This window comes from Peromyscus eremicus, chromosome 17, assembly GCF_949786415.1.
Source record: "Peromyscus eremicus chromosome 17, PerEre_H2_v1, whole genome shotgun sequence".
In the NCBI taxonomy this organism is placed as follows: domain Eukaryota; kingdom Metazoa; phylum Chordata; class Mammalia; order Rodentia; family Cricetidae; genus Peromyscus; species Peromyscus eremicus.
The window spans coordinates 11,044,330-11,057,427 of record NC_081433.1 but is presented as its reverse complement, the minus strand read 5'-3'; the positions used below and the strand labels follow the sequence as shown (position 1 = coordinate 11,057,427).

General features: G+C 39.2%; 1 protein-coding gene across 1 annotated transcript in view; it reads left to right on the top strand.

Moving 5' to 3' along the window:
• Positions 1-13,098, top strand: part of Csmd1 (CUB and Sushi multiple domains 1) — a 1,274,530-nt gene that overhangs the window by 880,405 nt on the left and 381,027 nt on the right. The window contains 1 exon segment of the mRNA XM_059244994.1: positions 11,054-11,157. Coding sequence (XP_059100977.1) covers positions 11,054-11,157 — 104 coding nt within the window.

The following is a 13,098-nucleotide window of genomic DNA, read 5'->3' as shown; positions in this document are numbered from 1 at the left end:
ATATTTTCTGGTAGTTGGGACTCTAGGCTAGCAACTTACCTCATGCTGAGCCAAGTAAGTTGTGGAGTATGCATCCAAAGTTATTTTCACTTCAAAGATGCCTTTTCATCTGATTGTCTTCTCTCTCTCTCTCTCTCTCTCTCTCTCTCTCTCTCTCTCTCTCTCTCTCTCTCTCTGTGTGTGTGTGTGTGTGTGTGTGTCTGTTTGTCTGTCTGTCTCTCTCTCTCTCTCCTTGCTGTTTGTAGAGAAAAACAGGGAAAATACAGAACTGAGCAAGGGGCCAGGGCTGAGGTTAGAAAAGGGAGGAAGCAGGCCATGCCAGAATCTCCATACAGCTCTGGTATCCCTCTGGGCCAGCAGAGCACAGCCTTTTTCTTGTTCTTGGCAGATAATACATTACCTGAATGCAAACATTCCTGTGTAGTCCTTGTCAAGGATTGCTCTCTCATTTGCTCTCAGTTTTCTTAATCTGCTCTGGTGTCTTAATGACTGGGAGGGAAGGGTGATGTAGGGCTAGTGCATACCTGTGAGAGGACAAGTTCACACCTTCTCTTCACACTCTGAAGAAATGAGAAACTGCAGGTGGGAGAGACTGAAGCATCGGAGGTGAGCTCTGGCCTTATCTCCTCACCCTGTTACCATGACTACAGAATCTGCCAACCTGATAATTGCTTTCCTGACCAGGTAACCTCACACCTGGCTGTTGGGTTGGCAGGCCTCCATCCAGATCAGGAAGCAAGATACAGTCAGATTCCAGTTCACATCAATAGCCTCACTCTCAGGAAGTGGAGACTATTAGTTACAAACTATTTTCTAACTTGTTTACCCCTTTTCCCTTTCCTATGTTTTTTGTTTGTTTGTTTGTTTGTTTTTGTTTTTGTTTTTGAGGCAGGGTCTCCTGTAGCTCAGGCTGGTCTTAAATCTTCCTGTAGCCAAGGATGGCCTAGAACTTCTCATCCTTCCCTGTACCATCACCTCCTCTGAGCTGCCTGAGCTGGGCTTGCACGTGTTCAACACCACACCTAGTCTACCATTTCCATTGCAGCCACAAAGCTTCCATTAATATATTCAAACAAGTCAGCTCTGGTTCAGAACCATCAGATATAGCTTGTGATTGAGAGAGAACTATAGAAATGATCAGAGCTGGTTAAGCATTAGAGAAAACCTTAGTTAGTAGCCCCACTTCTGCATTTTAATGATGAGGGAGCTAAAGTGCACACTGCTAAATGGCTCATCTAGACCACAGGCCTGGGATTGGGAAGTCATTATTCCCAGACCAGAAAAAGTGGTCAAGGGCTTAGCTATTCCTCCAATTGTAGAAAGGTTTATAAAGTATTTTTGTCACTGATCATTTTTAATATTCTTAGTCTCTGTTTCTGTAATTGAGAACATGTTCTTAACATGAATGCCACATTTTTCCCCCTGAGGTAGTAACTTGTGATTAACGTATTTATTTATTTATTTATTTATTTATTTATTTATTTATTTATTTATTTATTTATTTTCAAGCATGTGTACATGGCTATATCTATCCCCTACTTCTTCCCTTCAGCTCCTGGCAGCCCCGCCACATACATATCTTCCATCTGCATCCTATATTCGCCTTTTTGACTCGTTTCTTTTCATTTGCTAAATCCAACTAGTGCTGTCCATATACTCTTATGTGTGGCATCATCTATGGGACTATGACTGACCTACCAGTGACAGCCCCCAAAGGAAACTGACTCTTCCTCCATCAGTAGCCATCAACTGCCATTAGCTCTCCAGTTAGGGAAAGGCATCAGAAGACTCTGCCCTCTCCATACTAGAAATTTAAAGTCTCCTGATTTTGTAGAGGTCTTGTGTGGGTAACCACAACTGCTATGCGTTGGTCATGTGTGCAACATCCGTGTCATATCCAGAGGCCTGCCACCCCAGCTCTCCCCTACCTTCAGACTTTCTCCCGCACTTAATGTCAATGCACTTGGCAATCGCACTCAGCAAATAGGAACTCTGCCCCTGGATGAAGTTTGGAAAGAGGATTAAAAAGAGTAAGGAAGCAGTATCTCCCTCAAGGTCAAATGTGTGGTGACAAATGGAACAGGGGTTTGCGGCCAGCCTCATCATTGCAGTCTGGGCTCATAAGCACCAGGTCTGAGAATAATCGAAGCTTTGAAAACTAGCTTGTCTTGAATATGTTTCCACAGCCACAACTCTCTAAATTCTGAGCTGTTTGAGCTCAGGCTTCCTCCACTAGAAAACAGCACTATCTGCTGTCTTTGTTAGACAACGCCATGGTGGAAAGCTATGGTTCATGGCTCACATTTGTTTTAGGCAAAATACTAATTTCATGCTTTTTTTTTATTTTTAGCATGAAATACTTTTTACATAATAAAAGTTGTAGACATTTTCTACAGTAAATATACTATAAATGTACACAAAATTAATCAAGTAACTAATTTTTTTCTCAAATGGTATATAATAGGTCTTAGTTCACGGAGCTTATCCTAAGTCTTAGATTTACCTTATCACAACTTTAAAAAGCATTTCTATGAATGAAATTAGTAAAGAAAGACACCCACCCCCTGGGCATGTCTCAGCAAAGTTACCTTGCATGGGTTTCCTGTTTTGCCATGATCTTTCAAATAGATTTCATCCATTATGTCTTATGATTGAATTTGCTCCTAAAATTTCAATTATTTATTTTAAGTGTATAGATTTTGCTAATTCAATTTCTGTAATTTTTTCATAATACTAGCAGCATATTTTATTTACAAAACTTGAAGCTTTAGCCAAGTTCAAGGACTATGGTTTAACGTAAATGATTTGACGTAAAATGGTTTCATAGTGTCTTTACACTATTTTATTTTATAAGTGTTTTAAGATATTTAAGATTCTTTTAATTTTTTATTTATTTATTTTTTCTTTTTGGGTTTTCGAGACAGGGTTTCTCTGTGTAGTTTTGGTGCCTGTTCGCCTGGATCTCACTCTGTAGACCAGGCTGGCCTCGAACTCACAGAAATCTACCTAGCTCTGCCTCCTGAGTACTGGGATTAAAGGTGTAAGATTCTTTTTAAAAATGCAAAGAATAATAAACAAAATAATAGTGAAAATAAGAAGCAAGTCACTGTCACTGGGCCTCTGCATCACCTTTGTGGACTGAATCTCTTTATCTATGGGGTTCCCAGGCCAGGAGTTCTGTCCTAGGCACTTCCTGTATATACACATTCACAGTATCTGCATGTCCCAGCTCAGGGGAAACGGAGGTGTTTATAGACAGGCTGAAGGTGAGGGGATGAATGGCCACGTGATAAACCAATAACTATCCAGGCCTGGTGGTGTATGCATTTAACTCAGTGGTTCCTAAACTTGCTAATGCTGCAACCCTTTAATACAGTTCCTCATGTTGTGGTGACCCCCAACCATAAAATTATTTCATTGCTACTTCATAACTGTAATTTTGCTACTGTAATAAATTGTAAGTATCTGATATACAGGATATCTGATATGCGACCCCCAAAAGAGTCATGACCCATATGTTGAGAACCTCTGCTTAATCCAAGCACTTGGGAGGCAGAGATAGGTAAATCCATGAGCTAGATGCCAATTTGGTCTGTATTGTGAGTTCTGGGTCAGCCAAGGGTACAAAGTGAGACCCTGTCTGTAACTACCACTTTCTGGAACTTTCTCTAACATTGTAGGTAATGTACTTACCCAACTTCTAGCCAATAGCTAAAAGGTAAGAATCAATCATCACTTTTTCATTTCCTTCTTCTCTACAACTATGTTGATCCCCTAACTCCTTTTAGAGTCTTTCTGAATCAGGATTCTCTTAAGCCCATGGTTCTCTTCACTGAGTGCAGACGGCTGCTATTTACGACTAGGAATGACCATGACAGCACGTACCATGAGGCAGGTTCACTGTATTCAGCCCAAGCTCCCCAAGGCTTTGCCCAGCTCCCACATGAGCCATAGTTGAGTCCAGCTGCCTAGAGCTATCTGCACCAGGTGTTTCCAACCTCTCACCTCTTGCTGATGCTCCATTTCCAGTGAGAAAGTGTGGGCTTCAGAGCTCAACCACAAAGCTCCATACCATTCTTTATACTTAAATATGTTGTTTACTGTGTTATAGTAAATGCAGATGTTTTTATTTTTATCGGCTAGCCTTTTCTTTTCTAGTTTATGTGTATTTCACTAGGTCTTCATCCCCTTAAATATTATTCTTGTTGGCAATGTACCCTTAAGCCAAGCTGAAGAGAGTGAGACATCTAAACAAAATACTCGAGACATTAAAAAAGGATTTTTTTCCTTCCCTTATTCTGCTGAATAAGTGCACTAGGAAGGCATGCATTACCTTTTAATCTGGACCGTGCAAATCACCTGTTCTGATGTACCACTAAAAAATGAAAGTAACTTTGATTTGTGTGTCTTCAAATACAGTCCACATAAATCTCCTGAGTGTGCAAAGAGACTCCTTCGGTGCGTCGTCTTAGAGTTAAATGGCTTTGAGGTGACATCGTTTTCACATTCCCTTGTAGCCGTGTTTTGTTCGCACGGGTTATAATGAGCCACCTTTAATCTCTAGTCTCAACTCTTTAATGTGTTGTACAATGTGTGTCCGACGATTTTCCTAATTATTGATCCTGCACCCTTTGTTATCGCTCCACAAACTTCAATATCCTTGCTTTTATCTCGAGAGCTGTCACTCTTTCCCCACCACCCTTTCATCTTTCATTTCTTCAGAGTCCCGCCTAGGATACGCCTCTAGTCTCGGCTTGATTGATGTGAGCATTAATTCTGTGTTTTGCCGACTTCTAATGATGTTCTGATTCTCTCTTTTGCAGTTATTGTATTGTGACTTTTAAATTCCCAGTCTCTCGGTTTTAATAAATACCCTCCGCAGTTTCACACATCTGAGAACACATTTTAATAAGTTTCTGGGCTCTGCCAGGGATTCTGCTTGCTTAGGTGGCAGGGGCTTAGGAGAGGCTCTTGGGTCTCTCTGCTGCAGCTGCCCCTCTGTGTGGCAGCTCCCATCCTCAGCTCAAACTTTCCCTGCTGAGCTGAGTAATCTCTGCTACTGTCCTGTAAATACTGTGTCCCTGACAGGATTACTTACTATTTTTTTTTCAGTTTATGTTAGAGAAATATATTTCACGGTATAGATTTATAGATTTCTCTCATCCATACACAAGAGAGACAAAACAGTATGGAAATAAAGATAGACGTGTAGAAATGAACACATCAGAACCTGAAGCTGTGGAGTGAGTTCCTACAAGAAGGGCAGAGCAGATGGTATCCTGGACACTAGCTCCCATGCACACTTGTCCGTGTGTGCCATTTGGGTCCCCGGAACCCCATAAGGACCTGCAACTCTCATTTTCCTGAGGACAGACAGCCTGAGGGAGGAGCCCTGCTCTCCTGTGTAAGGAAGCATGCAGGCCTGGCTTCTCTCTCACCTCAGATGTTCCTGCTTTTGTTTGCGTTACTTTGCTTTTTATAGCAGAGGTGAGTAAGGTGTAGTTATATTTGGAGTGAAGTAAGAATTCTCTTCTCACAGCAGTGTAGGGTATGGGTAGAGTCTGTCTAGCTCTATAAGGAAATGCCAAAGTGTATTCCAAGGACACTGCAACATTTTACAGCCTGGTAGCAATATGGCCATGCCTGAATTTTATAGGAGCTTCAGATGGGGCATTCTTCCATGCTGGGCCAGACACACTTAGACAGCCTTTTTTTTTTTTAATCAATCATTAACTTTTCCAGGTTTTTTTTTTTGGTTTTTTTTTGTTTTTTGTTTTTTTTGTTTTTTTTTTTTTTTTTTGGTGACTGGTCATTATGAGTTCAATCGAGTAAATGCGTGAAGAACTGTTAAGAACATTTGACAATTACCATTTCATAAGAAATCACAAACTTTTACAAATGTGTAAGGCATTGCTATTGGCAACAGAGCTAATAATTGCCAGCTGTCGATTGTTAAGTTTTCATGAGGAAATTCACACTTGGGCAGCTTCCTTCTAAAATACAGATTGGAACTGAATAAATCAGATGGCAGGAAGCTTTGGGTTCCCAGAGCCCCTTGCTGTGTGTCCTAAGTCCTCAACCTAACACTTAGGATGAAGGACAAACCCACAGTTCTTAATTAGGCACTCAGGAATTGTTTCCAAAATATAGGGGTTTTTACTAAACTTTTTTTCAAGAGGACGCTTGAAATTTTTAAAAAATTTCTAACACAATCATATTAGAAAAATAAATGTCCTTTGAGGCTAGAGGGAGGTTTCAGCATTTAAGAGCATTTGCTACTCTTGCGCAGAACCTGGTTTCAGTTCTCAGCATATATACAGAGGCTCAAAATGACCTGTAACTCTATTTCCAGGGATCCAATGCCCTCTTCTGATCTTCACAAGCACCAGGCACATATGTGGTACACACACACACACACACACACACACACACACACACGCGCACGCGCGCACACAGCATTCACACACATAAAATAAAAACAATCAAATATTTGTGAAAAAGAAAAAGAAGTATACTTTAAATATGACATGAAAATAAATGGTAAAATTGAAATAGAACCATAGCATGGCATATGGCGATTTCCTCTCTGTCTTATTTAAAGGGCTGAGTTAAGGTGGTGATTTTTATCATAGGTTTTTTTGTTTTGTTTTTTTTTAAATCAGAGGTAAAATTTCCCAAGTTATTTTTTCCCAGTTAAGGTTTCTTATGCATTCTCCTTTAGTACTTAGGACCTGGGGAAAGATAAAGATCTTTCCTCCTTTAAGAAGGTCACAGCAAACCTGAGAAAGAACGTGCACCATCCTACAATAAGTACAAGTGTGCTTTTCTCTTGGCTCTTAATGAATATCCATAGTCATCAATGTTTGGAAAAATCTCTCCAGAGATTCACACTTCCTGTTCTCACTCCCATAATCTCTTCTGCCACTCCTTATCCTCCCTTTTACCTTCCTTTCATCTCTCCTTCCTTCTTGTCTCACCCCCATGAACCTTCCCTGCCCCCCTCACCCCAAGTCTCTAAGGTGATATCCTCTGAGCACTTTCATGGTGTTTGGACTCCATTTGGGGGGCTTCCCTCTCTGTTTGGATTATTCAGTAAATAGAGCAAAATATGGTAAACATATTTTGAGATAATAAAGAACTTTGATTTTTTTTTTTTGGTAAACACTGCATGATTTGTATTTCCACAATGATACCATCAGAAGGCCAATGCAACTAATGGCTGCTTATTATGCAAGGCTCCCACATGCCCTGCTGAAGAGCATGGATCACCAATCTGTCAATTGTGGTGGTTTTGTTTGTTTGTTTTGTTTTTTGTTTTTGAACTAAGATTTTTCAATTGAAAAAATTTAGACAATATATTTTGATGAAACTTAATGGTACTTCTGTGGGCTTTTGATTATGTTTTGCCTTGTTTTTGGCATTCTTTTGTCTACTTGGTCTTTTGCTTGTTTGATTTTCATTTTTCTCTATTGCATTTTTAAAAACCACAAAGTTTTGCTCTTTTTTCCAACTGAGGCAGTAGAGCTCAAAACTACGCTTACACAGGTATACAGTAAACATATGCAAAGCTAACATGCTTGTTTATAAATCCCCACCTGTACATCAATTCCAAAGTGTCAACTGCACCCCACTGAGTGGGGACAGGGAGAGACAGACACCTACTCTACTGTTCAAGCTATGTTGTCTGCGATTTATCCCCACTAGTGTTTTCAGGGGTATCGAGAATTTTGATGATCTACTATCCTTATTTCTACTCTTTATGATCATTTCGCTAATTACCTGCCCATATCACAACTATATCTACAGTGGTTTTTCTAGTTTGGCACACAATGTACTGAGATAAGTTCAGGTCTCAAAACAAAATGAGCTTGAAGTTCTGATTTGCCACGTGTTTACTAGCACTACATCTATCTTCCAGTTTACAAGGAACAATTACATAAAAGACAAGGAAGCTGTTCCACGCATTGTACTAGGGAGCCACAGACATACACAGCTCCATAAATTTGCAAGATGATCTCTATATTATATTATTGAGTATGACACCTTTTATTTATCGAAGTAGGCATGTTTTCTAAACTAAATAAATACATTTAAAGGTGCATTCACTCCACAGCTTATGCATGCACTCTCCCTATCCCAGTTGTTACAGATTCTTGTTTATTATAGATTAACAAGGAAGAGGAAATGTATCTGTCATTCATATGAAGACATTATGATGGTCTCTCTATAATACAATATGCTAAAGTAATAATAATAAGTTTTTAACAAACTACAGAATCCAAAAGCCAGTGAGCATGCAGACACAGACAGAAGAATTAGCCCAGGGACCCAAACATGGAGCGGATGCCAGACATTTCAGGACATTTTGCTGACAATGAAGGACTTTCTCCAAATTGAAAACTACCTACTGGAAGGAATTTTTTGGAACACTGATAGGGAACTGAAAGCATTGATCAGAGAAAATAAGGAAACAGAGAGAAGTAAGATCCCCGCTGAAGCAGTCAGTCAGAAGCTGGTGTGCCCTCTACAGGGAACAGAGGAACTGCATTGCTGGCTTTAGTGCCCACTTTGCAGCTTCTCCATGCAGCTAGGACTTGGGAGTGTCCCCATCTTGTGTATGTGTGTGGGGCGGTGTATGTGGAGGTTTCATCCTCAGCCTCTCTAGGGAGTGCACTGTGGGATGTGCTCTGTGTGTGTGTGTGGGGGGGGTGTCATCCTCAGCCTCCCTGGGAAGTGCACTGTGGGATGTGCTCTGTGTGTGTGTGTGTGGGGGGGTTCATCCTCAGCCTCCCTGGGGAGTGCACTGTGGGATGTGCTCAGTGACTTAAACTGGCTCCAGCAAGCCTTGAAAGGCGTCGCCCTCAGGCTCTAATGAAGTTAACATAGAACATATAGGAAAGTCATGAGAAACACAAGCCTAGAATGTGAACTCTGGTTTCTTTATCCCATCACTCCATGACCCTTTTCTCCTCTAGTCAGGAGACAGGAAAATAGAAACAAGAAGCTTCCTCAGTCCTCATTTTAATATGAAATATTCAAAGAAGGTTGTGACAGCTGTCAACCCCACACCTGTTTCAGTACGAATAATGATTCATACAAACACCACAATTTGAATTAGTAGTTTTTAAATAAATTGTAATATCCATGTCACTAATTTTAGTAAGAATTTATAATAATATAGACAATGTACCCCTTATTAGCATTGTTAGGGAAAAGCAGCCATCTAAAGAGTATTTAACCTGTGCATGTTAAGACGAGTCTTAGTAACACTGACCTCACTCCCAGCACCATTTGCTTTTTATAAAAATTGTCTAACAGGCAAGCATTTGATTTCTCCTTACAAGGCACACACACTCAGTCATAAGTAGCAATTCCTGTTTTCCCTCCCACATCTGCCTCCCTTCCTCACCTACCTCCATGTGCCACTCCATCACTCATCCACCCATCTTTTTATACTATTACCTATCCATCAATTATCTATCACCCATAATCTGTCCATACTTTAATATATCACTTACCTAGCATCCATCTATCCATTTATCTACCATCTGTCATCTACCCATTGTTCTACATGTTTACTTATTTATTACCCATTCATCCATCCCTCTCTCCATCCACTTATCTATCATCCACTCATCTACCCATCAATCTACTGATTTATCACCCACCATCTGTCTACCATCCACTCATCTTCTATCAGTCTACATATTTATCATCTATCCATCATTCTAGTCATCCATTTAACTATCTATCCATTCACTGTTCTATAATCCACTCATCCAGTTATCTAATTAATAAGTCATTTACTTTCTGTCACTTCTCATCACCAATAACTATTTATTGACTCTTTATTATCTATTGTCTGTGTATTAAATCTGCCTATCCATATTTATATTTATCTATCTATCATCTATGATAATCTATTGATTTTTTTCCTTTGTATACCTGGCTATTCAAGACTCATCATAAATTCCTGACAGTTTTGATCATCTTGCCTCTTGATCACAATATTGATCAATAAAGGGAGTATTTTGTTTGTTTGTTTGTTTGTTTCAGGAGAAAATTTCCTGTGGTCTACAGAGAAGGGAGTTCACATGTCTATAGTCTATTGGTGGATCAAAAAGAAATATGTCTAATGTTTAGCATAATGTTAATCATCACATGCAAATATGCTATATATCTGTCAATGTGTTCTACATATAATATTCTTTAATTGTGGTATGTATTATATATGTGTGCCATTTTTTATTACATACATGCCAAAATGGAAATTAATTCAGGGTTATGCTTCTTTTTTAATTATGTTTTATCACAAGGTTATACATCTTCTTGTTATCTTTTTGTCAACCACCTTCCTACCCATCTGTCTGTATGTCTATATCTATTCATCCTTCCTGCCTCCATCTACACACCCACTTATCCATCCATCCACCCATTCATCCATCCAGTTATCTAATTGAAGTCTGATGGTGCAGTTCATTGATTGAGAACTTGACTAGTGTGGGTAAAGCCTTGAGTGGCATTCTTAGAAATATAAAAGAGAAAAGAAGAGAAGAAACATCAAGGTTTTGAACAGCTAGGTGTGGTATTGGATTGTTTGTTTCTTAGCTTCAGAAAGCTCTTATGTTATTGGGAATAATAACATGAGATCTACGTAAGTAAATTTTAAAAGATTCATTATAGGGTGTCCTTAAAACCATGCCTCATTAACTACAACAGTATTTCTCCTGCTTATATTGGCTTATTCTTGGTTAATCTAATCTACTGTATTTTTATGCTATGTAGTTGATAAACACGTAACTTGAAGTGAGGTCAGGTAAATCTCATTTTAGAGCTCATAGTAAATTGAGACAAAAAGAACATTTTAATTCCACAAAATTCTGCAATTTAGGCCAACCAAACCTCTACTATCCACGCAGCAACTGGAAGCAATTTGGGAATTGTTTGGTATCCATCAGAATTAAGGAGCCAAAGCTAACCACAAAACTATAAATGTGCATTGCTATGGAAGGTCTGTATTATGTTATTAACTGTGTTTTCTCTTTGGATTTAGGTCATCAAGCTTGCTTTTGAAGAGTTTGAGTTAGAAAGAGGATATGACACCCTGACAGTTGGAGATGCTGGGAAAGTGGGGGACACCAGATCCGTTCTATATGTGTGAGTATGCCATTTCACTTTTCTTCTCAATATGCATTTATGTGGGCAGATGTTGGTTGGCTTATCTTTATAAGTGCCCTCTCTGAATATGCTAGTGATGATCACTCTGATTTGGCATGAGGACTAACTGAAGATTACATTTTTCCTCTATGAACTGTTTTCACATTTTTTAAAAAGTGTTTGTGGCAAAAATAATATGAAACAGAGCAACAGGAAAAGACAGGAATCAGGAAACATGCCTTTCTCAACTCAGGCATCCCTGTGGTCCTGTCTCTTCCCTCCCCAGTGTGAACAGGTGTTTTTGGAATAGTAGTTTTCTGGCATAATGCTGTATGCTTGCTGGGAACCATCATGCACTATAAAACTACCTAGTAAAAGAGGCTGAGACTGCAGAATAAGTGGATCAGAGTCCCACTAGGCTCAGGGCAGTCTTCAGGAACCCTGCCATAGGCTCCTTCTTGTGCCTGAAGCTTTAGTGTTTCTAACCCATAGCAAAGTCCACTTCAGGTGCTTTGAGCTCTGAGTTCTTGTCAGTTTTCATCAGATCTGTTTTTATCGAAATAAAATATGTGATCTGGGAATGCCCATCTCTGCAGCTTTTGAGCTGAGAGGAAAAAATTTTCATCCTCTTGCCAGATGGCTTCAAGTAGTAACTCTGAAAAGCACTGGTCTGAAAACTTCTACCACTTATGGAATGATGATGCTAAGGGACTTATCTCCTTTTTCTCAGTCAGTGTGTATGTAATTATGTCCTTTTTTATCTTGGACATGGGCACACGTATAGGACAGAAAAAGGGTGCTGTTGCCCTCTCACTTTGTGGATCACTTCTTTAGGAGGTAATGCACATTTTAAAAGCACACTGTGCATGGCTGGGTTTATTGGTGGTCCTGTCTAGGCTACATGGGGGCTTGAAACTTTCACTCTTTCTATTGTCAACATTGTAGCAGATGAGCATCTATTTTGGCTGATTTTGTCATTGCCCATTCCCACTATGACTGACAGTGAATTAATGCCACATGACTGGCTCATACTTTCCAGTGTGTACAATGGCAGCAAGAATAATGTCATGGCCAAGTGTTACCCAGCACACCCTGAGCTGTATATTGTACACTGCATTCTCATCTCATTCTGTGAATTCTGGGTACACAGTGCCATACTTCCATTAGTGATGGATCTCTCCTGGTTCCCAGCTAACTGGATGCTGAAGAGGTAATTCCAAAAAAGTTCTGTACTCTAGGTCTCCACTTCTGTCATGCAGATGCCACTGTAATTAAATGGCCACTGTATGGGTCTCCTTTTCCCACCTACACCCTCTTCTTTAGCTTTTGTAACAGTCACACAGTGCAAAACTCTTCACTCAATGTGTAGCTAATTCACTTGCCTTTAAGAAATTTTTCTAGCAAAGAAATTTAAGGGGCAAAGAGTGTCAACATTTAGGATGTTACTCTTTGTCCAGCTTTTCTAGAAAATTTATGAAAATTTAAATTTTTACCAAAGTGGAACATGAAAGTATTTATTTGCCCAAACCCCTAACACTCAACACCTACACACACACATACATGCACCCACATGTCTGTAAATAATTATATGTTTATTATTTTAATCATTATTATAAAAACCATTGCAAACAAAATATTTACACACTAAAATTAATCATACCCATAGAATATACAATTTAATAAATATCTATACAGTTATAGCAGCCATTCAGAGTAGAAGCTGTGGCACTCCATGTGGTATTTTATACTTTTGATTCCAAATATATTTTATATATTTATCCACCACCAAAAATGAAAAGTTCATGACAGCTAGAACCAGAAAAACAATTAGCTTTATTGACAATATCACAAGATTGAATCAACTTAATTGTCCATCACCAGATAAATGGATAATAAAAATTTTACATATATAATATTGTATGATATATATATATATTAGAA